The following is a 27,721-nucleotide window of genomic DNA, read 5'->3' as shown; positions in this document are numbered from 1 at the left end:
TAAAGTTTTGAAAGAAACCTTTTATTTACTTTTGGGGTTATGTATGCTACATTACCTTTATAAAAGCGTACATAATGGAGATTATACTTTAGGGTATGTTTGAAAATCTTTGGAATAACATTGAATACTGAAAAAGTACAATTCATATTGTGAGAATTTCCACTGATCTGCAAAGTATCATTAATTAGTATAACATTGTCCTTATAATAATTAACTGTGCAGGAATGGAACAAAATGCTTTTTTTATATTAACCAGAGCTATTTCAAGTGTCTTGATAACTATTTATATATTCATTCCACTTGATTTTTTGCAGGTACTGGCTCAACTATGAGTGTGTGTTTTCTCCTGAAGTCAGACCTCATTTGGATGGGCAGAAAGGACAGGAATTATTCTTGCTAGTCTTAAGCCAAACGCTAACGCACTAAAAAAAGGAGAGAGAAAAAAAAAACAGAGTTATTAGAACACACCAGACAAAGGCAAATACTGTGTATTTTGTAAATGTTACACACTCACTTCTTTGTGCATGGTATGGGAGCAATTGGTGTTGTACTGAGTTCCAGCATCCACAGGATTCTGACACATCAAACAAAATTTCCGGATAGTGGGCTGAGAGAGAAAGGGATAAAGTGTGTGTTTATATGGTTAAAAATAAGAATGACCAAAATGTTTAAAATTATTCTAATACATTCAAAATCTGAATACTGGTCTTCCTGGTTGGTTTATAGATAAAACAGTATTACACTGTGTCCTAACTACACACAACACGACAAGATTCCAGCGACAAGCAATTTGGTGGTCAACATCAAATATCACAGCCATTCAGAAGCGCAAAAGCGCTCACTGCACTCCCAACGAAATGGATGCGTTTATAATCTAATTCATAAATATTAAACCTTTAATACTGTTAAAACTACATACTAAATGACTGACACCTTCTTTGTCATGGAAAACTCTTGTTGGTTTGCACTTTTAACGTATATGTTTGCTTCAATTTATTTTCAAGATCTGAGGTAAAATCTGTTTTTGCTTTTAGTATGGCTATAAATGTCACACAATATGATACTAAAACTCACATTAAACATTTTTAAGATTGTATACAGCACATAATCAATACCTGAGATTTTAACTGCCATGGTCTGTATGTTGTTGTTCCAGCTGCGACGTCGCAGAAATTAGAATTTCTAAAATAGAAATTTCGCCTGTCGGCAGCGTGGCTTGTTAAGACAAAAACGCTGATTAACATGGGAAAAATATATTTTTCCTTTCATTGCGTGTCTCGGCGCCGCGTGTAGTTAGGACATGGTGTTAATATTTATGTTAATTCATTGTTTTGTCTTACCATATTCCCCAAAGATTTTATATACTCTAATAGGACTGTCACTAATGATTATTTTGGTAATCGAGTAATTGGTCGATTATTCTGACGATTAATCAAGTAATCGGATAATTTTGCCACAATATAATAGCAATGAGGCAATAATAATTTGTTCAAATAAAGTAGTGGAATGCTGCAGTATTTTGCCAGTTTTTTGACATGGGCAAAACTCAACTGACAATTTTTAATAATTGAGTACTCAAATTGAATTAAGGAATCCTAAAAGCCCTATATTCTAATGGGGGCTAATTTGTAGGGTTGGGAATCGAAAATCGATTCCGATTCTGGAATCGGATACTTAAGATAAAGAATCGGATACTTGTTATAATATTAAAATTTCGATTCCTCGTTTCGATTCCTGGTTGCATTTTTTCCATCTAGTGATCTGCCAGGACCTTCCGCGCGTGCAATCTGCCAGGACTTTACGTGGTAATGTAAACATCAGTCGAAAAGATGGATCACGGTAAGCGTTTAAAAGTGTGTCTACGCTTTGTAAAAACCGAAGACAAATCTACCGCTGCACGCAAACTTCATCTTAGAGATCTGCAAGGGACGGATTTTAGTCCTGCGCCCGCCCACTCCAGAAGGAATATATGTTATTTCGTCCCGCAAAAGCCCACATAAAAGTCACTTATACCCCCGCGGGAAGACAGGTATCTACTTTATCTCTTGGCTGCATGAAACAAACCCTCCCGGTAATGTAAAGACAAAGATGACCAGAGTAATAGTAACGAACTCGCGCGTGCCTAATGTATTCATTCTTGTATATCGGAGTCGTACATTAGGCACGCATAAGTCCGCTGTTGATTCACTAACTATTCATGCTTTCGGTGCTCTGATCCATATTCATTTTGAAAACTATGCAAATATTTTGAAATTTCACGCAAAAATACTGTCCTGTGAGTTTTTTATAATGAATGCTTACCCATAGAGGTGGATCTTGTAAGGGTCAGTGGTGTTTAAGCACATATGAGCACCAGCATAAACAGATTTACAATGTATTTACTGTATTTTTCATTTATATGTTTATTTTATAATGAATACAAACAGTAGATATTCAGTCACTTAAGAAAGAGTACTCTGAAGTTGTGAAGAATGTCTGAATTAAATAATTTAGGTGCTTTAAATCTGTGTGTATTCATGTTAAAAAGTTAGAGCAGAGGATTTTCTTTTAAATTCAAAAGTATAGCTTTAATTTAAAGTTTGCTTGATTTTTTTTAATAACATGCAGGAGAAAAAAAAAAGGCAAAACTAATGTTTAGGTTAATAAAAAAGGTTTAAAAATAAACACCTTTAGAGGAAATGTCAGGCATAGGGGGGCCTTGCAAAACTGACCCGAGAAGAAGGGGGCCCTGATATAAAAAAGGTTGAGAACCCCTGTAATAAAATAATATGTTGCAAGCTAGCACTGAAAATAAACATGTTTAATATATTAATGTTTGACTTTTGTGTTTGTTGTTTTTTTTTTTTACTAAATCGGAATCGAAACTGGGAATCGAAAAGAATCGGAATCGATAAGTGGAATCGGAATCGGAATCGATAAAATTCAAACGATACCCACCCCTACTAATTTGTCTCACTTTTTTTCTTTAAACGTATTACTTTTTTGTCGTATTTAAGCTAACAGCTGACTAATTTCTTACTATGAAGAACTTCAGTAAAAAAAAAAAAAAAAGTGGCACAGCTTACCCCACACTCTCCTTTTACGCGTTTAAAGTTGAATTTTACCTGCGGGGGTCTTGTGTGGAAGACCTGAGCAACAGGGGGGCGGAAATGAGGCCGCATAGGATGCAGTGGCTGGGCTACAGGACGCTGAATTGGACCAACTGCAGCAGGAAAGGCTCTTGCTCCAGATGGAGGTGCTATAGGCCCTGGTGGCTACAACAGAGATGAAGTAATATATATATATATAAACTAACAATAAAAACACAATGTAGAGGAGTGAGACAATAAGTGTTTGTTCTCACCGTTTTTTGGTTCTGTGCAAGTCTCTGTGCAACCTGCTGAGTAAGATCATCAATTGACATGCCAGCCATAGTACCACGCTCACTCTTGATTTGCTGTAGGACACGTGTTAACTGATCTCTGATGCAGACAGAAACAGAGATCAATTTCAAAAAACAAATCTGTCAATTGTCAATCTATCAAAATACTTGCTCCTAAAAATGTAGTAGGAAGGAAACAAACTTATCACATATCTTTGTGATCTCAGTACCTTGTGCATTGTGGGAAATGTGAGCCTAGTCTCTCCAGCAGCTTGTCCAGTTTTCCTGCTGGTGCAGGATTGGAGGGGAGGGGCTGAGGGGAGGAGTTACGTGTAGCCGTGGATGGCAAGAATGTTTGGGGAAGGCGTGCTGCAGCTTGGGGTTGAAAACTAACAAAAGTGCCTGCTGAGGCAGCTGAAGGCGCATGGGAGACACCTGAAATGACTACATGTGTCTGTGGTAGGATCTGTGGGGCTGGTGTGATGGGCCCATGGGATGAGGTTTGAGGCAGGCAGATGGGTTGCATGGGTATTTGTGAGGCAGGTGCATGAGTTGTCATGGGGGCATAAATGTTTGGGATGTGTGCAGACTGTGGACCTATCGTGACGGGTAGGTATGGTGTGGTTTGAGGAGATGGGGAAGAAAGTGGAGGTGTGGCTCTTTGGGGTGGTGTGATTGAGGAGTGGAGTTGTGGGTGAACTATGGGAGGAGACGTTGTAGTGGTCGGCAGACCACTATTGAAAACAGGATAGGATGCAGGATTCTGAAGTGGACTCATTATCATCTCCAACTTCGGAAAGTCAAAAATAAGTGACACAAACACAAAATATACATTAGTTACATTAGTCTACTGTCAATGTAAACTATAAAAAATAAATATAAAACTAAACCACATTCCTCATTATATCTCACTAGAGTCACATATACATAAAACTAGTGCTAGGCAGCAATTAATCGGATCCAAAATAAAAGTTTTTGTGTACATAATGTGTGTGTGTACTGTGTTTATTTGATATGTATATATAAATACGCACATACAGTATATATTCTGAATACGAATATTAATATATCTAGGTATTAATATATACATAATAAATTTATACAGTAAACATATATTATGTACACAAAAACTTAATTTGGATGGGGAGGTATGCGATTAATCGCAATCAATCATTGCCCAGCACTACACAAAACTTAAATATGACTGGATAGGCCATGTTTCAAACCGTGATAGAACAAACATTTTAAAACAGCCAGTTTATCAACGCTTTACCAGATTATCAATCTTACAAAAGCACAGCATATGCCGTCATACAATATCGTTCAAATGTTTGGGTTCAGTAAGAATTTGTTCTTTCAAAAATAAATCAATACTTCTGTTCAAGACAAATTAGTTTGCTCAAAAGTGACAGTACAGACACCTATATTGTTACAAAAGATTTCTATTTCAAATAAATTCTGTTCTTTAGAATTTTGAAAACTTTCAATGAATTCAGAAAAACTATCAAGGTTTTCACAAAAATATTAAGCAGCAATGCAGTATACTGCATTTTCTAAATCTGCATTTCTGAATGATCATATGATACCGTTCATGAATTAAGAAAATTAAGCTTTGCCAACATATGTAAATTACATAATTTTTTTCCAATTAGAAAATAGTTATTTACTCTGTGTAAAGGTACACGGTTATCACGGTTTAGTACGTACCTTGGTTTTGGAGTCTTGGTTCGATACAAGTACGTTACAACAGGAAATTTATTTTTTCATTTATTTTGAACAGACAGTAGTGCTACTGTTTTTTGATGGCAGGTGGCACTTATGGAACATGTTATGCTCCATGAAGACTTTCTGTAAATTTACTACCGTAGATATATGAAAACTTAATTTTTGATTTGTAATATGCATTGCTAAGAACTTAATTTGGATAACTTTAAATGTGATTTTCTCAATATTAGGTTTTTTGCACCCTGAGATTCCAGATTTTCAAATAGTTGTATCTCAACCAAATATTGTCCTATCCTAACAAACCATACTGGAAAGCTTATTCATTTAGCTTTCAGATGATGTATAAATCTCAGTTTCAGAAAATTGACCCTTATGACTGGTTATGTGAACCAGGGTCACAAAAAAGGAATTTAACAGTAGTGTACCTTCCAACCCTAGGCCATATATGACTAAGGCTCAATCCCAATTCTACCCCTTACCCCTACACTTAGCCCTACCCCTCCGTTTGGCGCGTTCACGTGAAGGGGTAGGGGTGTCTCATTTCTCTTTTGGTTGGAGGGGTAGGGGTAAGGGGAAGGGCCAGATAGCCCTCCAAACGAAGATTTTTCAGGACCTCACTACAAACGAAGGGCTAAGAGAAATTTCCAACATGGCTGCTCACTCGAGCAAGCAGACTCGTAAATATAAGTAATTTTTGCCTTTAATAAGGATTTTCATGACAATGTTTCATTATATGTATATTACCTTCAATCTTGTGTTTGTGTTTATGGTGTTGTTTTGTAAATAAACGCTTGCAAAAAAATCGCTAAAGTTTGCTAGCAGATAGCACTGATTGCACGATATTACAAAATATATTTTTATGTCATATACACTTGACTGCATGTTAGAAACATGAAAGACCAGTGGCACGGCAATTTGCAACGGTGGTGTAGTGGATGGTGTACGCAGGTAACGTACGGTGTATACACACTTCCACTTTTTAAATCCCCTCTGATGCGCATTATTCAGTGTCCTGCATTCGCCAAAATCATGGCAGTCCACCACATCCAGTCATGTGAATAAATGTAAATATTCGCTCAAAACACCCAATAAAGGCAGTGATGATGCAGTCAGGACCGTGGAGCCGGCTTGCTTTGAAATGTATTTAATGATTGCGCCTAATGCACCTGCGCCCGCTCACCGCACCAGTAATTTAAATCAGTACATAATAATAAAAACGATACCTTACAAATAAAAAGAAGCTGATTTTTACGATCAGAAATTTCTTAAACCAGTGAACCCCTGTAAACATTTTAGTCCAAGGATCCAGAAAACGAATGCGTTCAAATAGAAAGTTGAAAACGAAATTCACAAATGAAGCATATATACTTCTCCAGGCACCACTACACTGATTAGCAATTTGCCGCGCATGTGATAATGCGTTGTTTGTTTTGCTTATGGCCACATGTGAATGAACGGTGCGTACACCGTACATTTGTACTTTTTGCAACATGACAACATTTTGACATCTTGGAATGAGTGATAAACATCTGCGCATGTCCTCTGACGTAACATTAGGAACTAGCGACAACGTATGATGACGTATAACAGTGTTGTAGTGGTGTCCCATTTCTTAGGGGAAATATTTTAGCCCTTCCCCTTTACACTTTGTTTCAAGGGACAAGGGGAAGGGGCGAGGGGTAGGCGAAGGGGTAGAAAATAGAATTGGGATTGGGCCTAAACTGATACTCACTGTAGGCACTGGTGGAAGGACTGGGAGCGGGACTGAAGGCAAACTGTCCAACTGTTCACCTCTCTGCAGGAGTTGATGGTTTTCATTAAACTTATTCTGTGAATGAAAAACAGAAAGAATGACAGCGAGAGAAGCTTCTAACTCTCTTCACCTGTAATCCACCAATATTAACTCCTCTCCTCACTTTTAGTCCCACCAGACTGCTGCGGACCATTGCTACATTCTGCTCCCACTTCTGTCGCTGGTGCAGGTGGTTCTGAGAAGGATTTAATCTGTCCAGAATGAGCACAAATCCAGATGATATCACATCACCATTACACATACAAACACACTGCACATGCATTAATCAGACATTAATTTACAGACAGTACCTGAGAAAATTCAGATATTTTTCAGCGTCTGCAATCCAGTCCTCCACTTGAGAAAGCGCAAGCTCTTTCTGCATCTCTAATGCAGCTATCTGCTCACACAGAAACATTTACAAACACATCTACATGATTAATTACACTGTCCATAAGATTTCTAAAAGATGTTTTCTGTGAAGGTGCAGCATTTGCCTCATCTTGAAGAACGGTTTGACTGGCCTGCTCTGCCTGTCTGCAAAGTGTTTCCATTTCCACCCTCAAGTCAGCTATTTCCTGCTCCCAGGACAGCCTGTCACATAAACAAGTCAATAAATTAATAAATAAACACAGATACAGAGACATTGTAGGTATTTCTTCTTTAATGTTTTGAATGTTTTACTTTTCTTGACTCTGTTCCTCAATCAGCAACTTGAGTTTCTTTTCTGTTTCCTCCAGCTCCTGAGCCAGCCTAAAACATACACAAATCTTATTTAAATTCAATGACCCATCCAATATTATATACTACTGTTCAAAAGCTTAGAATCAATACAATTACAATTTTTAAAGAAATGAATACCTTTATTTAGCATGGATGCATAAAATTGATCAATAGTGACCAAAACACATTTATATTTGTAACGTTTTTTTTTTTTTTTTTTAATGCTGTTCTGTGACATTTATATTCAAAGAATCCTGAAATAAATGTATCAACTTCTGCAAAAATATTAAGTAGCACAACTGTTTTCAACACTGATAGTAAGAAATGTTTCTTCAGCACCAAATCAGCATATTAAAATGATTTCGGAAGGATCATGTGACACTGAAGACTAAAAAAAGGTCACAGAAATAAATCTTAAATTATATTAAAATACAAATAGGTTAAATTGTAATATTACTGTATAACAGTATACAGTAATATTACAATTTAACCTATTTGTATTTTAATATAATTTAAGATTTATTTCTGTGACCTTTTTTAGTCTTCAGTGTCACATGATCCTTCCGTAATATTACTGTATATAATTGTAATATTATTGTATAACAGTATTTTTGATCAAATAAATGCAACCTTGGTGAGAATAAAAGACTTGTAAAAAGACTTATAAAAAATTACTTTTGAACAGTAGTATATATTCTAGCCCAGTGATTCTCAACTCCAGTCCTCGGGGCCCACTGCTCTGCACATTTTGTATGTTTCTGAATCTGACACACTCAGTTCAGTTCATGGATCTTTCTCCTAACGAGCTGATTATCTCAATCAGGTGTGCTTAATGAAGGAGACATACAAAATGTTCAGAGCAGAGGGCCTCGAGGACTGGAGTTGAGAATCACTGTTCTAGCCCAAGCTGAAAGCTAGATTTGATAAACATTTTAATGCTTGTTTACCTTGTTTTTTCCTCTTCCATTCGCTCTTTGTCTGCAGTAAGCTCTTGCCGTTTTACCATGAAGTTTTTCCGTGTGGTCTTGCTGCTATTCAGCTCCAATTTAACTTGCAAAGACTCAATTTTTTCAATAAAACCCTACACGTAAAAAAACAACAACACACACACTGCATTTTAACAATGAAAATGAAGTAATACCATGTAAAACTAGAGTGTTGAACTAGGGAACTGAACTGAATATTAGACACTGAACTCACTAGGGAATGGTAATGCTTTGTGCAAAAGATATTAAGCACTGCTATTCAAATAACCTTGGGTAAAAGTCAAAACCTCTACAGACCATCTATAGTGGTAGTGGTTTTATGTAAATGTATGATTCTGAACCTGGTACTGATGATTTCTGTCATCTCTGGTCTTTTCCAGACTGCGGACATGGAAGTTGTGCTCCTCCTGCTCCGCTGCATGCTGCTTCCTCAGTGCCTCATACTGTTCACTTAGCTCAATACTGCAGTCTTCTATAGCTCGCTAAAGTGACAAAAAGAGAGAAAAAAATACATACATTAGCGTCTGAAAAGTCTGAGATTATTCTGAAAATTATATATCATTATATAATTATCATTGTACAAATGGATGTTCTTGCTACCAGTGAATCACACAACACTCTTTGAAACACTGTTAATTCATGGAAATGTTTTAATAATCTATGTACTAATATTATGTGGTCTCAGACATTTGAACCCCACTCTACACACATTCACATTTCTAAAACATCTATAACACATTTATAAACTCCACAAAGAGTAAAACAAAAAAGCATAGGGTTCCAAAGCTGATTTTTTTTTCTAAATTTGAATTTTTAAAAAATTACAATTGCTACAAAGTTTGTATTTGCTACAAATCTCCCGAGGACAATAACAAGGTTGTTCTGTCCAGCAGTACAAGGCTAAAGTCTCACAAATACACACACAAACAAATACTGGTTACACCGTCACACAAACATGTAAAAGCAAAACACATTTTGATTTCAAGGATAACTTTAAATGCTTCAAAAGTAATTGTTCAACATGTTCACTATATTTGTGAGAATATTTTCACTACTATTGCTTGTACACAGAGAGACACAGACACACACATAAAGGTTTAAATGGAGACCAAATTTATGATCATTACCTGTGGGGACCATTTTTTCTTAAAGTTTTAGAGGTCTAAAAAAATAAATAAATGATACTAACCATTGTTTTGTTAGCCTACACACAACTTCAAACATCTGAACTAAAGTAATGACTTGACCATGCTAAATTGAGTGAACATACCTGATAGTGACCCTTATTTGCATGCGATTTGCACAATACACACCCTTTCCCATTAGATTTGTGGGGACCTTGTAACAACATACATATAACTAATGACAAAAGCATTTATACCAAGTAAATCATCAGACTGCATTTGTGCATTTGCACTTAAAAAAGAATGTCTACAACTAAGTAGAATTAAAAGATACAGTAGTAGTACAAAACAGCTGAAATTTAAAAACTGAGCTAAGAATAAGTTGTTCATATGTAGTTGATGAGACGTAATGGGTCCTGCAAATGGTGCTAGTGATTCAAAACTTATGCAAAGAACACCTGTTGTGTATGTAGTATAACCACAACATGCAGAATTTTTGGTTCGACTGATTTTCCTAGATAATAGGAATAGCAGTGTGATTGAAGTGCACTGGTGAAGCAGTGAAAAAAGTTCTCTCTTCACATATGAGGTATTGAAATTGTAGTGAATTACTGAATATTTTCCAACCCATATCAAACCTACAAGTGAAACCTCTAAACCTTTCCACGTCAAACTTTTTTTTTAATGTAATTGTAATGATTTAAGTGTATATCCACAGCAAACTATCAGCTACTAGTTCCCCTGATACTTCTTACTATGATAATAAATCTACTAATAATTACTAAATGAACCTTGAGACATAAAATCACTTAATTTGCTGAATGTAACTTTTAATGAGTTCAACTTTACAAACAAATGAAGTCAAATAAGCCCTGCAAAATCTTAGTGACGCCACATTTGTCACCTATGTCCTTTGCTGGACACTCTCATTGCTTCTTTTTCAGCCTGTGAAAAATATCTTTGTAGCTGTCCCATTGGCTAATATGTGTGAATGTAAATTACTGTTGCCTCACACAAACTCTATTTCAAATGTTGTTTGCAGTATGTTTTAGGTTTCTGATGAAAGCTACAAGCTAGAAAGCACTGGTCTAACAATACATTTGTTTAATAATCTACACATTTGACCTCTTTCAAAACAGCATAGGTATATTTAGCAAAACTTCACCTACCTCAACATTGAATGGAAGAGAAAAAAAATGCTAATAAAAACAAACAGCCATACCAGAGAGTTGGTAATCTTCATATTATTAGCACTGCAAACTCTTTCTATAGGCTGTAATGCGATTATATATGAAGAATTTCACATTCTTCCAGTCCCGGTTCTTCAGAGCTTCTGGTTCAGCCTTTAAACACTTCTCACAGTCACTCTTTGCTGGTACAGTGAAAGATGTGATGAATTGCATCATGTGCCTTTCCACCGCCTGCACCTCTGTCTGCTGCCAGGGATTTTTCTTATGGGTAGTTTTACCTTAAAACAGTGAATACAATTTTTTTTATTAAATTAAAAGATTAGAAATAAGAGTGTGTGCTAGAATTTTAATCCAAAGTTATGAATCATATATCAGTATTTATATCAGTATCTATAGTGCAAGTAAAGTTATTTCCACTCTACATATAAATATACACTGATTTCTACATTGTCACTTGGACTGAAATGGTCACTAAGGGAAAAGGAAAATATAATTAGGGTCATTTTATTGGTTATAAGCACACATACACCTTTTACACATTAATGAAAATACATTACCTCATTTCTTAAATTGGGACAGAAATAATAAAGAGTGAAGAGTTGTGGTGGTGGGATACTGGAAAACTGCCGTGGGACAGAGGTGAGCTGGCTATACATACACAATAGATCTTCTCTAATGTTAATTGAGTAGATTATCTAAATGTGCTCTTCCAGACTTTGTTAAATAAACACCATTATATGACTACGCAGGGTTTATACATCAGGCCCCTGGACCGAGACATGGATTTTATTAACTAGTTGGGTGCTTTTGTCTGAAAATTGGGAATATTCCTGGAATGGACTATTACTTCTACAGCAACATTTGGCCAATTCTAGTTTAATTTGTACACTGACAACACATCTCCAAAAAGCAGAGGACAAAATCATTACTGACATTAAAAATGTGTAAAGAACTCACCTTTAAAGGAAGGCCTCACAGCACTGACTCCTGAGGGAATCTCTTTATCTGGTGTTTTTTGTCTTTTGGGTGGTAGTGGCATTTCATTCCTCTCGGCAGAAGGAAGAGTCTCCTCCGCTATTGGTTCTATGAAAAATCATCATAAATGACCAAAATGATCATAATTCAACAGTTTCAGAAAGATATACTTTACATGCACTATAGAAGGCAGACAATACACAACTTGTTATCTGCAGTACTAATGGTTTTAAATTATAAGTGCAATAAACCATTAAGTGTGCATTTCTGTTCATCATCGCAAATATAACTGAAACACATTAGTCAGCGAATGAATAAAAGACCTTTTATGTTAATTTTATTTCCTATTAACTGATATTAATGATAATGATTATAGTACAACAAAGTGCTCCCACAAAGAACCAAGTGCTCATAAGTTTACTTTTAACTTTGTAGCCTGCTCAGTTAAAGTATTTAACCAGACAAAAAAGGGAACACAATTTTATTTATGTACACTGTGAATATTTGTGAATAATATGTTTGATTTATTTACATTATTGTAGCTTTTAAGTCCCAGTCAGTAAGTCCTTATGCACATTCTGAAAACAGTCAACACACTGTGATAATAATCGCCACTGCAAGTAATGTTGGAGCAATGTTCTGCAATCTCTCTGCGTGACTAAAAACTATGAACAGAGACAAACTGTAGTATTTTTACAGTGACACAAACCATAAACAGTAGATGAAGAGTGTCCCTCCTGTATGCTCCTGACTTCCCAATCACTTTCGAGAACTTTTTCTGTTGAGGCCAAACAAAGCACAGCTTAATGTGATTCAGCGAAAAGGAATGTTTGGTAAACACAAAAAAAGCAAACAAAGAAACCCACCATCAGGATTTATTACAATTTCATCCAAGTTCTTGCCATAGAACTCTAATCTTCCTTGTTCAAGAGCCATAAGAACTTTGCAAATCTTGGCAAGTTGCAGGGTCTTCATAGGAAGTTGACCGAACTCACAATGTATTATGTCAAATCCAATAAAGTTTGCCAGCTGGTCCATCTCTGTGTCTGTCATATTCAGCACTGTTGAAAGGATTGCAACATGCTTTCGCACTCTGGTGGATGTCAGTGACTTGGGACACTTTGCGCCACACGCCTTTGCAAAGCCACGGAGGCAGTCTGACCCTCGAAAATGTGTCATGGCTTCTGGTCTTGCAAACATATAAATATTGTCTTTTATAACGCCACAAGGCTCTCTCTGCTTAACAAGGAGTTCTAAGGCACACAGCATTTTTGAGGTCAGAAGAATTGGAACTAGTCGACCATGCTTTCCCCTGGTGATAATCCTTGAGAAGTGTCTGCAGAGATTTTTTTCCACTTCGGACAGTGCCCAGTCCACATCTTCATGTGGATCAGAAGTGTCTCTTGATAAAAATGCAGACAAAGGCATGCTAGACACCTCTCCTCCCCTGCGCCGGTTAAAGAGAATTATCTGGGCTAGACAAACCTTTGCAAGCTCTATCCAGGCTTTAGTAGAACTACTTTCAGAGAGTGATTTGTAACACGTGTCTTGCACTTGATTGATATGTTTATGCATTTTTTGGACATCCTCAGTAAAGGGAATGAGAGTGGGCACATTGCACTTTGCTTCCCTGATATTCTTCAATGCTGTAGCTAAGATCATCTCGTTCCACTTTTCCAGATGGACATCTTGAAACTCACTGGCATTCTTCACAAGCTGTTTGTCGTTTAGGATTAAGCCCTGTGCTTTTAAGAGCTTGCTTACTTTAACCAGGGAACTTCCGAGCTTCTTTGCAAGTGATGGAATCATGAACTTGTCAGATTCATACCCACATGTATACTTGACAGCTTCGACAGTCTCCATGTACTTCTTTGGATTTACACAATCTTCTATAGTTTTTAAGGAGGTGACTCTCCTAGCGTTGTGAACCAACCTTCCCAATTCTCGCATCTTTTCTCGCACACACTGTTTATTCTTGGCTGATAGCCCACCTATGTTTAACAAGTGCTGGCCGACATCAATAATTACTTTGTCATTTTTTATAACATCTGTGATTGGGTCAGGATTCATGGCACTAATTACTTCCCATAGTTGTTCAGTCATGTTTGAAGGCACAGTCCCTGTGTTTATGCACATGGACTGAACACGGTTTTTTCCTGGTTTGACGGGAACTGATTGAGGTTGAAGTCTACAAGTGCGCATATGTCGCCACAGGACCTTTCTTGTAAAAAGTCCTTGACAGTATGCGCAATGCATGAAATCTTTTCCCTGTGCTTCTTTAGGTGGTCGTTTGTATGGCACAAGTTCCCCCTTTCCTGTTTCCATAACGGCAGCATTGTGAGCATAGTTTCCTCTGTTGCGAATATAATCAAGCTGTTTTTTTCTCTCCTTGGAACTCTTCGGAAAGCTTAGCGCTTTAGCCACATCAGATTCTTTTGCATGTGAACTTTCTAGATGCCTTGCCATCTTAGCGTAAGGTTTAGAGCAATACACGCAGTAATGTCTTTTGTTGTACACTCTACTAACACCTCTTTTTTGGTATGCACTAACAACTATGCCATCTATTGCGTTCTGACTTGAACATGGTTGTTCTGTTCCAGAAGCTTCAGATGCAAGGCTCTGCTCTTTATCTGGTGTTGTGTCACAGTCAAGAGAACTCACTGAGCCAGAGTACTCAACATTCAGTTCATCATAAAGAAGCTGAAGTTTTGTTTTGTTTGGTATAAGACTAGCATCACTGTCGCTGTCACTTTCGGAAGTAGTATCTGTAAAGTAAGAATCTGAACTCCCTGGTGTAGAATCAAAGAGGTCATCAGAATCTTGAAGATCTTTTATCTAAAAAGATAATGGTTAGAAATGTGACAATTAATTGATCAGTAATTTAACAAATACAATGGTAACTACTGATTGATAAAATCCAAGAGCCTTCTGGCCCTCCATAGACAGCAATGCAACTGAAACGCTCCCAGGCCCAGAAAGGTAGTAAGGACAGTGTTAAAATAGTCCATGTGACATCAGTGGTTCACTAAGAGAATACTTTTTGTGTCCAAAGAAAACAAAAATAACGAGTACCACGACACATGCGTGAGAATTCATCTGCTTGTAAACAAGGCACAGCGCATGGTACTCTCGTGAATGGCAGTGGAGACTGACCCAGAAGAAAAGAAGTCATTGAATAAAGTCGTTATTTCTGTTTTCTTTGTGCACAAAGTATTCTTGTAGCTTCTGATGTCACAACTGATGTCACATCGACTATTTTAACAATGTCCTTACTTCCTTTCTGGGCCTAGGAATATTTTAGTTGCATTTCTGTCTATAGAGGGTTAGGAAAGCTCTCATATTTCTTAAATTATTAATTTGTGTTCTAAATATGAACAAAGGTCATGAGGGTGAATAATTAATGAAGAATTATAAGAATAAGTTATGAATTCAGCTCAAAAGTCCTGTTCAATATGACATTTGAGTCACTTGTTGCAACTTGAACTTACTATTATACTTTTAGTCTGTCTCAGTCTTGGTACAAAAATCTCATTTTCATTCTGGAGCTGTGTCGCAATCTGTAAATAAAAAGCACAAATATTAACAACACTTTACATTACTATTAGGGCTGTGTATTGCCAATCATACGATAAGTATAACGATACAGGTGCTGGGATACGATGTTACGATACATTGCGATATATTGGGATATTTCTTATTTTATGAATAGGACATAATTTTAGGAAAGCTGTAATTAAGAACACACCAGCATACGCAAACCAAAAAAAAACAAAAACAACACCACACAGTAGGCTCTGCATCGGCATTAATCAGTCCCTGTAACATTCCATGTTAATGAACCACTTTTTTGTGCAGTATGAGTAAAGGGGGAAAATAATGTATAAAATGTATTAAAAAATATAAATATATATTTATGTATAAAAAATGATAAAATGTAAGCTTTCATAAACAGATATATGTGACCCTGGACCACAAAACCAGTCTTAAGTCGCTGGGGTATATTTGTAGCAATAGCCAAAAATACATTGTATGGGTCAAAATTATTGATTTTTCTTTTATGTCAAAAATCATTAGGAAATTAAGTAAAGATCATGTTCCATGAAGATTTTTTGTAAAATTCCTACTGTAAACTAGGGCTGTGCGATTAATTGAAATCGTATCGAAATCGCGATGTGAACATACACGATTTCTAAATCGCCTTACAGCACGATTTTTTGCACGCACTCGACTGATACTTTTCCCGCAGCATGCTATTTTAACCGATCACAACACAGCGCGCCTAAACAGAGAGCAAGAACATGCCAACGTTCATGCTTGAAACCAGAAATGGTCATGCTGGTTTTCTTAGCAGAAAGCAGCTAGACTCTGTCAGTGTTCTAATTGTTTTTATGTGGGACACTGTGGTCTGGGTTGTTGTTTTTTCAAATACACGCACACACATACTTACTTTTTGGCAGAGGTCTGTTCTAAAGACATTTTGTTCTACCTTTACTAGGCAGGGCTCGAAATTGTGAACGTTTTGGTCGCATATGCTCCCAAAATTTAATCTGCCTGACCTGAAATTATATTTGGGACCATTCGTGCAAGTGCAAGAAACTGTTGTGGTCCGACTTGGTTTCATTTCTTTACAAAACTTTCGCTAGCCTAACTACTGCACAGACTGCTGTGAGCTGATACAGTGACAGGTTCGCCATTCTCTCTTTCGGTTGTGAAAAATAAAAGGTCTCAACAAACCGCTTTTGAAGAAATATAATATATTTCGTGCTATAGCGTACATTCTGTCAGATACAATTCTGGCGCCTCCGTGTCCATATACGTTACTGTACAACGCGGCATTCATCCACATCAGATGATAACTCAGCGGCAGAGTTCCATTCACACAGGCGCGTAATTTTCACTGGGGACATGCTTTTCAAAATCCTGTTTGTGTCCTCTCATATTTCAAATGGTTTTGTTATAATAATCTCTTTTATTGTAGAATGCACGCTCAGCGCCTTTGAGAGTTTGAGCGCCGCAAGATCGTTAAAACGAAACCAAAAGTAAAACGCTGACACGCATTCAAAAGCAATTTTAATATCCCGCGTTTAGAGAGCGACTCCTCAATGCGCGCAAATTAGGCTACATAAAATATCTAGGCAGTTATTAGTATGTGGGCTATAAAAATATATTGTGCAGTTGTCTATAGTTTGAAAAATTCGGTCTCTATTTGCACTTTGAATATTTAAATAGAAGCCTACTTTGATCATGTGCTTGTAAAACATCTGCAGTCAGAATCAGCCATGAAGAATCAAGATCAGTGCATTAATAAAAAGAAATTGGGTGCGCCTACATTTTTTTTGGTGCTCCTAACTTTTTTTCACCTGCTAGGTGATTTTTTTTCCACCTTCTGTTTTAGAGACATATTACAGGTCTTTGATAAAGATCTAATTGTTTTCCTTTAAAAAAAATGTTTTAGATTCACACTGTAAAACATGTCTGTGTCAAAATCGTGATTAAAATCGAAATCGCAATACTGTTCAAGAAAATCGTGATAGGTTTCTTTTGTCCATATCGCACAGCCCTACTGTAAACCTATCAAAATGTAATTTTTGATTAGTAATATGCATTGCTAAGAACTTAATTTGGACAACTTTAAAGGTGATTTTCTCAGTATTTTGATTTTTTGCACCCTTAGATTTCAGATTTTCAAATAGATGTATTTCGGCCAAATATTGTCCTATCCTAACAAACCATACATCAATAGAAAGCTTATTTATCAGGCATGTGATTGGCTAAGGACAAAAAAGCAGGAAAATATACTAAGACAACACCCCCCCCACGCCGATCAAACTGGTGGCGGATCTATATGGATAGTAAAGCAGGACCCATAACAACTTATTTGAACAAAAAAAATACATTGTAATTTAACATGCAACTCGACGGATTCGGCAGCATTCATTTGCGGAAAAATCATTAGGCTTACATAGTCTACATAGATTCCTTTAAATGTTAAGGGGAAGATTAAAAAAGAGAAACTGGGTCTGTGAATTCAATTTTCACAGAATCACAATTGAATTCACAATTGAATTCATATCTTACTACTCAGTCAGAATCTCATTAACCTGGAGTCCCAGTCTCTGTCACAATTAGTGTTGTCAAAAGTCCCGGTACTTCGGTACCAAGTCAGTACTAAAAAAATTAAAATGTTACGGTTCCAGGTTTTCTTTAGTACCGGTGGTACCGACTATCCGGTCGACCCGGTTAACATTATTGCATATTTTAATTTGAAAGTCGGATTGTAATGTAGTTAATCATTAGCATAAGCGGCTAACGCTAATATGCTGGGCCTTAGAACGATTTTGAGCTATTTAACGCTCCCATAATTTTTATTAGGGTAAAAGAAAAAAGGAAGACATGATATATGTACTATTTATACACACAAATGACCTGTTTATCCAAAATATGTGTGTTAAAGAATGTACAAATGTATCGTTAACAATGTTTATGTCCTTAATATCAGTCTGTCAGAAAACGTTCTTATTCTTGGCTGGATAACTCTAGCAGGTTTATAAAGCTTTTTATTATTAACCCTCTGGGCCTCTTCGGTCATTTTTGACCGAAAAATTTTATGTTTTGAATTTTTAAAAATCGTAGCTTCATCAGAATGAGATGACACTTGGTGACTTTTGTTGCATTAGCTATGTGAGTACAAAAAAAAATCAGTGACATGATTCGGATATGTTAAAGGGTCCAAAAAAAAAATAGTCACACTTGGCTCCTTCGCGGTCAAAAATGACCGACATAGGAAATGAATGGGAAATACGACAAAATGTGATAATTCAGATAATCTTTTGGTAATACAATCTACAAATGAGCAACTGTGCTGAAAAGAAGTGTTCAGCAAGCAAGGACTGACACTCTAAAATAAGAAAAGTACAGAACTGACACACACATGCACACACACGCGCACACACACACACACAGACACACAGAAATAAGCAGAAAAGTGCAAAACCTGATATTTATCCAATCAAAAAAAATCTAAACCTTGCCAAAATTTATCTTTTAGAATGTCTGAATATATTTCTAAATGCAAAGCCTAATAAAATGAAGAAACAATAAAAAGAAAAAAAACAATAGGAATCCCAAAGCCCCTGTATATATGTATATAGGGAGATACAGGAGTTTACATGGCATTACACAAGTTTTTATTTTTTATGCCACTAGATGGTGCAATTTTCACTTTAAAAATGGATTTTAAATGCTTTTACTCTATTTTAATGTGAAATGTTGTATTTATTGAAAAATAATAAATACATAATTAATTAAAAAATATAATATAAAATATAAATCTACTGGGAAAAAATTGCTCATTAAAACTGTATAAATATTGCATAGATTCATAAAAAAATGCTCAAAATTCTAAATAATAATTACAAAATATTATTGAACAAAAATATATTTAATTGATTTTCCTGAAGAAAAAAAAAAGTTACTTTTTAAGGCTTCGGTCACTTTTGACCGCGAGGGAGCCAAGTGTGACCCCTTAATGAGGAGGCCCAGAGGGTTAAATATGAACGCAGTTTGGATTAAATAAAAGTACAGTCAAATAAAACACGTTTGATCTGCAGTTTAGTTTTGTCATACTTTACAATAAGATTAAATTCATGCATTATCTAACAAACTTAAGTGAACAATATATTTTTACAACATTAATTCAAAATGTTATTCAATACAAACACATGATCATTCATGTTTGTTCATGTTTAACAGTTTAACATGATTTTATGGATTAGTAAATGTTGAAATGAGCCTAACCTTAAGAAGAATAATTGCCATATAACTACTGTTTTTTTTTTGTAAGGTCATGTTGTCTAACAAATGAAATCGTATTGTAAAGAGTTTTCAATACTGCAGTTTCTATCTGTTATAGACAGTTAACTTAATATATATAATCTTATCTAAATTTATTATAAAAGCTGAGGTTTGTTATTTACTGAAAATTAATATTTTTGCTGGTGTCAATGATCTAATGTTGCATCTGGTCAGACTTAGCCCACTGCTTTACTTAAATGTATTATATTTTTTTTTTTACAGCTGCAGATTGAGGAAGATCATGAAACACCCCAGCAAACTCTAAAACAGACAACAGTACAGATGTTTTTAGAAGCAGCAGAAACAAAGTTTTGGATGAAGCTTGTGTACATTTTTTGAATGCCTGTAATTTATTTATTTGTTATTTAATTATTAAAATGTTTACAATCCTTGAAATACTTTTATTACTTGGAAAAACCTGAAACTAAATTTAGATAAGTATAACGAATGACATTGGTTTTTGCACATTTTATTTTTCTTTAACTTTATTAATAAAAAATAGTGTGTTGTTCAATTAATGTTATTGCGTTTTATTTTGGTACCGAAATTGGTACCGAGAACCGTGGATTTTCACTGGTATTGGTACCGAATACTGAAATTTTGGTACCGTGACAACACTAGTCACAATAACCATATAGGCTATGTGATGTTTTAGGCCTATTTTGCAGACATCCATTTAAAATGTAGGCAATGGCTTATATAGAACCTTTTTTCCATACCCACTTAGGTTTCTCAGCTTGCACTCTAGCATTTGTGTGGTCCAGGTAACGTTAGCTTTGCATAAAAAATGGTTATCATTCGCATGGCTACTTTTACTTGAGTAAAGAAGTTAAATCAGTACTTCTACTTTTACCAGAGTATTTTTTACCACAAGTATCTGTACTTCTACTTGAGTATGAGAAGTGAGACGGACTATTTTCTTTAGCGGAAGCTGTATAAATCATTTTAAATCAATAAACTCCTTTTAAAATCAATATTTTGTGTCAAATTATTGATTTATTTTGTAGGTAGCCATGTAATAAGCGGGATAATGTAGAGTTTGTCTTACATGTGCTTCATGAGGCACATACGCGCGGTCTCTTGCTCTCTCTCCCTCTGTCATGCACGCGCTACGCAGTCTCGCACTCACTCCCTCGCTCAAGATTCCGGGAGAAACTATTTGCGGCCATCAGATTCAGTGAGCTATATATTTAATATAATAATTAAAATATAATTATTGATTTTTCATTAGACTATTTTTTGGTGCCCCCTCAGCACTCGGTACCCTATGCACAGTGCGTGATGCGCGTGGTGGGAGCGGCAGGGCTTTTTCTTTACTTTTTTTTTTTTTTTTTACAGATCTGCATGATTCACATAGGTCACATTTTCAGGTCGAAAAAACCCGGAATTCCGGATTAATCCGGAAAAAATGACATCCCTGATTTATTGAGCTTTCATATGATGTATATATCTCAGTTTTGTAAAATTTAACATTATGACTGGTTTTGTGGTCCAGGGTCACATATATTGTTAGACCACTGATTTACAACTTAAGCTTACAATTACAACATACAACGTCAGAACATTTTTATCTGAACTTAAGAATTACACCTGCTTAATATCAATGAAAAATAAAGTGCTTGCACGATTCCTAAAGAAAACAACAGAATTGTAAAACAAAATAAATACAGATATTGGACATTCTGAGAACCTTTTTGTTCTGAGAATTTCGCAAGTTTTTCAGTTTGTAATTATGTTCCACGTGAAATCACAGAGATAGCGATTCGAGCATGCATCAACTGCACAAAACAGTCCCACCACGCCGGCACGAAGGCCCTTTAACACGGGACGTGGCAAGCAGCGGAACCGCCGTGCTGCCGAGGCGGCACTTGTGCCGTGGCCCTGGGTGGGGTGGACGTTACCTTAAAAGCCGAAATGACGCCACACTTTAGCTTTCTGGACCGGGAGCAGGAACTATTCTTTCATCCTCTATTAATGCTAACATTTGTGGTGTGCCCTTATGCTAATATTTTCTGTCACTGTTCAAGTTCAGAGATAAGAAGACTGCAATCTTGCAGTCAGGATATAAACTCAAAACGAAGCAACTGCCATGAATCTTGTATGATTTTTTTTTATATTGATATTGTGCTTTTAAGAATCGATACAGTATCGCCAAACAAAATAAATCGCAATACACACGTGTATCGATATTTTCTAATATCCCTAATAGTTATGGTATGGTAAGCTGAAAAGTTTAGATAGAACATAACTTTGTTCTTAAACTTAAATATGCAATAAACATAACAATGACAGAAAGTAGTCTTCTAAATCTTAAGTAATAAATGTGAACATACCTGTTGAGAAGAGTTGTTTTGACCAGTAGCATCATTCATCTTTGACTGGAGGGAAGGATCAGAGTCACTTTCTGCCTTGTTATATGCAGCAATGCTGGTTTTCTGTAAAAGACAGAGGTAAAATCTGATGTCTAAGACTTCAGAAGAAAAATCAACTTCATCTTAAAGTGCCCCTATTATGCCTTTTAAAATATGATATTTCATGTAGTGTGTCATGTAGCTGTATGTGAACATAAACTATCTGCAAAGTTGTGACGCCGACAGTGCACGACAAATGAAGTTTTTGTCTATCAAAAAAAAAGAGTCGGCTCACATTCGCCTAAACGAGTCCTCAGCAATTTGAATCTTTTTCTGTTACGGCCACACGTCACGAGCTAATACATTTGCATAATGTCCGCCCACGTTCTATGTCGCGAACAACTTGTCCGCCCACAAACAGTACAATTTTCACGTGGATTACATCATGTCAAGACGACGCTGTATCCTGCGCTGTGAGAGTAAATTTGTTTTATATGCGCTTCCGAAAGATGAATCTACAAAGAATGAGTGGTTAACATTCATTTTTTCAACAACACCACCTCAGCAGTACAATTCCAGTCTTGTGTTGTGTTTGCGTCATTTTACTGATGACTGCTTTTCCAATCTTGGGGAGTAACGTTACAACACGGGATTCACCAAACGCTTGGTTTAAAAAAAAATGGATCAGTGCCCAGTTTATTTGGACCGGCTTGCTCCTCTGAACTTCTACCTGTAAGTATGATTAATAATTGATGATTGTATTTTCTAGCGATCGTTCAAAATACGTCTTTGTGTACGTTATGGTGTTTAACAACCCCGCACATGTCTTGGTAACCGGCTAACTTGCGTTTCTGTAGTTCTGTTGTTCAGCTGTGAGTGCAATGTAGTCTAAAAATTGTGATTGATGCAGCTTGACTGTCTGTCTGCCTTATTAGTTTAAGTAATGATAATGATAAACGATGGCTTAACGCAGGTGTTATGCATTATACAATGTTGAAGTTCACAACGTAGAGGTGTGCCCGGTTCGCTTACAAAAGCAAATTGCAAGCACTGTTAACAGGTAACATATGACACCCACTGAGAAACGTCCTGCTCCAGTCGTGCTTGCGAAACAGTTTCTTGTCGATGTGCCACTTCAGCCGTTTCATCGTCAGACTCCGGCTCGAATTGATAGCCTCGATTTTACCCTATCTTTTCTATGTATTGACAGGTCTCCACAGCTGTCATTCAGTTATGCCAATGGGCGTTTCGTTTTTGCGCTGTAGCGGTAGACCAATCATGAAGGACTGCACCATCTGACCAATCACAGCAGTGAGGGCTCACGGAAAGGAGGGGTTTAGAGAGACTGATTCTTCGAACTGCTTCACACGAGTCGTTTACGAATCATTTAGAAACGGGGTAAAATTAAATCTAATTTTGGAGAAAACTAAAGTGTTTTTTGAACTTGCAAACACGTAAACCTGTTTTAAGAGACTATTACAACAATATTAACTACCTTTAAAATGGCATAATAGGGGCACTTTAAAACATTTGTTCCTGTCCAGCCAATCTCTGTCTGCACACATTCATGAGGACCTTTCACGCACAACGTTATAGTTCATTAGGTGGACCTGTTTCATCCAGTTCAACACACAAGTTTGAACTGAAATGATGACTAAAAGTGTGCCGTGGGAATGTTGAGTCTCCATTATAGATAAACAATTAACCAAAAAAATCCCTGTGAAGGATAAAAAGGGCCCTAAATATACTACCACTAACGTGTTGCAACAATGAGGTATTCTGAACACAGGGTGTTGTGCAACATACTTGTGTTCTCCACGGGTAGTCTTCTTCTCCATAATCATAGGTAATTTCTTCTCCTTCTTTAATGTCATTCAGGGCAAACAAACAAAGGTGTGGCTTTCCATTCACATCCATTTTCTTCATCTTACAGTTTGGATGTTTGTGGTCATCATTAACTATCCGCCCAAATGATCCATCTTCTCTAGAGGCATCGATACTTTAAAAAATGAAAACATAAGAAATGGGTAAATTCAAGCATTACATTATATTACCACAAATCTGTGCCTCATTTCCTATAATACAACATAAGGAATACAGCTTTGGTGTAACTTGACTTACCACCATGTTTTCCTTCTCCACTTGAACTCAAACATAAAAGCAGTACTGGATGCGTGGTAACGTTTTTTTCTTTCCTGCAGTTCTGCATTATTTATTATATCTCCCCTATATTCAACAACAAAATCACCTTTGCAAATGGAACCCTTTGCAAACAGACCACGTCCTGCAAAATAAAGCAAAAACATTTTCAAAAAAACAGGAAGACCTATTGATTCAAACATTATTAATTAGTCTATGGCAATAAATACTACAAAAAAGCTGGTGGCAGATTTAAAATATGCTGCAACCAGGTGCCTATTTAATGCACATATGACAGTAATTATTAACTGATAAATCACACCAGACACCACCTTACCTTTCACTGCATTGATATACTTCACTTCTAATTTGAGTGTTTTGTCAGTCTTTGAAACAACATGATGCATGGCATCCTTAAGGGAGTGAATTCGTGGGGACTGAAAGAAAAAAAAAAAAGTGAAATAAATGACACTGTGAAAATGGAGACATGCACAAACTAGTATGTTCAATAAGCAGATAAGAATGTTGTTGTAATGTAACACTGTTTTATATTATTGAATTAATGTAACATTAATTACAATATTATTATAATGTAGCAATGTCACAAGAAATCATAACTAACGCTTATTTAAATATCTTGCACAATGCCAGCCTTCAGGACATCAACTCACTATTTTCATTTCAGATCAGGTTACCCATCTTACTTTTGTACCGTTTTTTCAAAGCGAAATTGGATTAGAAGGGAAAAAAAGAAAGGGGGGAGTTGCCAATGTTTTACACAAATAACTATATCCGACTGGTCCATCTCTGATGATTGTGTCATTGTAGTTCACAATCAGTGATTAAAAAAAAAATAAATAAAATAAATTATATATATGCATTTTTTTTTGTTTGTTTGATTGACAGCTGTTTGGGGCATATATTACATGTTATAGTACAAATTTTATATTTTTGGAACCAGTTTTAAAGTTTTATTACATTTTTATTACTGAAATCCACCCTTCTGCTGTTATCAGAATAATCCACTTTTTTTTGGATCAAAAGTATCCCAGTCTTTCTACAAAGGTTTTGAACAATACAAACTGAGGATTTAATCCAGATAAATACCAAAATTGGTTTTTGTGATTTAATCCGAATTTAGAATTTTCTTTTAAACAACCCATTTTTTTAAACATGATCCAATTCGATGTCCAAAATCCGATCAAATTACTTTTAAACAACTGGCCCCTGTTTATTTCAACTACTGTTGAAACTAAAACTAAGTTCAATCAATATTTGTCCGTCTCTATATATTCACTTAAAAAGTACAAACAAATATCAATCTTTAATTCTTCATATCAAAATTAAAAATCAAACACTATAAACACAAAGCCGGCATCAAGTGCAACAAACCGTCACCTCTCTGAAGGGCCTGACATAAAATCTAAAATAATTCACCCCTGCCCCCTTCCAGCACCAACGCTAACTAGACACACACACACATAAAAAATAGATATTAAAAAAAATTACTCTATTAGCAATCAGTCAGGCTAAAGATCTGATGAGAATTGTCTGTTAAAATTAGATACATTCAATTTTATTATTAGGTGATAGCTAGTTGGAAAAACATTAGAAACATTTCAGGCCACACTTGACCTCAACAGTTAATTAGCACTAACTAGCTACCTATTTAAATCTAATGAACCTAATTCGTTTGATACATATGTGCTTACCTTGGGTTTCACTTTTTATCCTCTGCACAAGTTCTTAGATCCTTAGTTGGCATCTCCTGCAAATAATCTTCTTCCTTGCTCTCCGTGTGTAGTGTCAATTTATTAACACTTACATTTTCATTTTGCTGCTGAAATCCTTCCTAACAAGGACTAGGAAGTGGGTCATACCCAAACATATTTGGAATATATGTGTGTGTGTGGAGAAGTGCATTTATGAGCCAGAAATGTTTGGGGGTCCAACTGAACACCCCCTACACACACTAATAAACGTGTTATTGACCAATGTTAAAACGTCACCAGCAACTAGAGAATAGCTCATCTATTCATTTAAAAGCGTTTCTCTTATGGGAACCTGATTTTGGGTCCCCACAAAGCGACTGTGTAAACAGATTTTGTCCCCACATGGTGATAACCAGAACACACAAACACACACCTGCAAACACACAAAATCTGCAGTAAAATGCTGAAAACTTACCATGTCTGATTCCCAGTCCTCATTTGTGTTTGTTGATCTTTCCTCTGTCCATTCCTCCGTCTATAGTTGCAGAAAACAAAAAATAAATTACATAAAATTACATTTCGATGATAGTTTTTGTGAAATGTGTCATTAGGAGCTTCTTCAGACCTGTACGTTTTGGCTCTGTGTTTCATTGCTGGGGATAAAAGTGCTGTAATTTGGTGCTTCAGGATACTGATTTAATACTGATGGGATGCTGCTCTGAGTGGACCAGGGCCCGGCTGATAAGCTCCATGGGGAAGGATCCGGCTGAATCACCGCAGAAATGGAATTCCTGTCAAGAGAGAGGGACAGTCGTGTTGCTGAATCATTTTAAACACAAAGACTTTAAAATCCTACATTAAGCTGTGTTGTACTTACTGAAGTAAGCCTTCATCTAAAGCCGAACTCCACTCGGTGCGTTTTTCACTTTCCATTGACAGGCAAACTCAGTGACAAAAGACTCTGGATCTGTAATACAATACTGAGATTTAAAACCTAAGCAGCAGTGTTTTCATGAACGCGTCTTAATATATAACGACGATACACTAGCTCTAAAACATTTTTTCAGTGAAATATGAGCGCCAAAAGCAGAGTTAACAAAAGAGCACAGAAATGAAACCAAAACTTACACTAAACATTCAAAATTGGTCTTGATGGCCAAAATGACTAGTCTGTGTATACAATATGCAATCTTAATAAATGAAATGAATATATCTTTTTCACAAAACGAAAAGCCCAGACAACTGGCGCAACCTTCATGGCATCATCTAAGCACGTTTTACTTCCGGGACGTCACGTAACGTCGCACGCTTGCTTCCGTTCCTCATCTTCTTTTGGCGTTTGTGGCGCTTGGCAAACAATCGATAGGAGCATTCCCGCCACCTACAGGGCTGGACCGTGTACAATGACCAAAGAAAGGGAGGGAAAATCTATTATCTTCTCAATTTTAGTAGACCTAAATTTCCTTAATATCTCATTAATGTATTCTATATTTTTATGATTTAATCTATTATATTGTAACGTTAGTGTTTTAAGTGTAAAACTATCCCCATCCTAACCCCATCTCTCTCAATTCTTCCAACAGCTGTGCCCTTTCTTTTTCATAAGCAGTATAAAATATTAGTACATGCTCAACAGTTTCTGCTCATAAGTTTTTGAACAGGAAGATTTTTAAAGAAGTCTCCTCTGCTCACCAAGCCTGCATTTATTTGATCCAAAAATAGTACAATTTTGAAATATTTTTACTATTTAAAATAAGTTTTCTATTTGAATATATTTTAAAATGTAATC

General features: G+C 36.2%; 1 protein-coding gene across 2 annotated transcripts; it reads right to left on the bottom strand.

Annotated features, from left to right (window-relative positions):
• Positions 1–27,211, bottom strand: rnf214 (ring finger protein 214). Of its 2 annotated transcripts, XM_073839603.1 has the most exons (16): positions 27,061–27,211; positions 26,810–26,899; positions 26,558–26,723; positions 26,408–26,467; positions 8,929–9,069; positions 8,549–8,682; positions 7,563–7,631; positions 7,376–7,472; positions 7,190–7,278; positions 7,003–7,090; positions 6,819–6,914; positions 3,592–4,151; positions 3,344–3,461; positions 3,105–3,254; positions 515–607; positions 1–422 (listed from the first exon to the last, which is right to left on the bottom strand). In XM_073839603.1, the coding sequence occupies exons 2-16, from the start codon at positions 26,863–26,865 to the stop codon at positions 360–362; spliced, it is 1,980 nt and encodes a 659-aa protein (XP_073695704.1). In that variant the 5' UTR covers positions 26,866–26,899; positions 27,061–27,211; the 3' UTR covers positions 1–359. The 2 variants fall into 2 exon arrangements, with proteins under 2 accessions (XP_073695704.1, XP_073695703.1); XM_073839602.1 differs by lacking the exons at positions 1–422; positions 515–607; positions 3,105–3,254; ... (6 more) ...; positions 7,563–7,631; positions 8,549–8,682 and adding exons at positions 11,859–11,984; positions 12,586–12,654; positions 12,743–14,711; ... (3 more) ...; positions 24,203–24,365; positions 24,558–24,657 and having other exon boundaries at positions 8,934–11,179.
• Between the last annotated feature and the right edge of the window lie 510 nt (positions 27,212–27,721).

Source organism: Garra rufa, chromosome 5, assembly GCF_049309525.1.
Source record: "Garra rufa chromosome 5, GarRuf1.0, whole genome shotgun sequence".
Taxonomy (NCBI): Eukaryota; Metazoa; Chordata; class Actinopteri; order Cypriniformes; family Cyprinidae; genus Garra; species Garra rufa.
Note: the sequence above shows the minus strand (reverse complement) of the source record. Positions and strands in the feature narration are given on the sequence as shown.

Excerpts from the sequence above, each read along its gene's own strand:
- rnf214 (XM_073839602.1), bottom strand. The coding sequence starts at position 26,865 with ATGGAAAGTGAAAAACGCACCGAGTGGAGTTCGGCTTTAGATGAAGGC. Across the intron at positions 22,166-23,887 it reads ACTACCCGTGGAGAACACAA|AAAACCAGCATTGCTGCATA; the intron begins GTATGTTGCACA and ends TGTCTTTTACAG. Across the intron at positions 11,985-12,585 it reads CTCTTCATCTACTGTTTATG|AACCAATAGCGGAGGAGACT; the intron begins GTTTGTGTCACT and ends GATTTTTCATAG.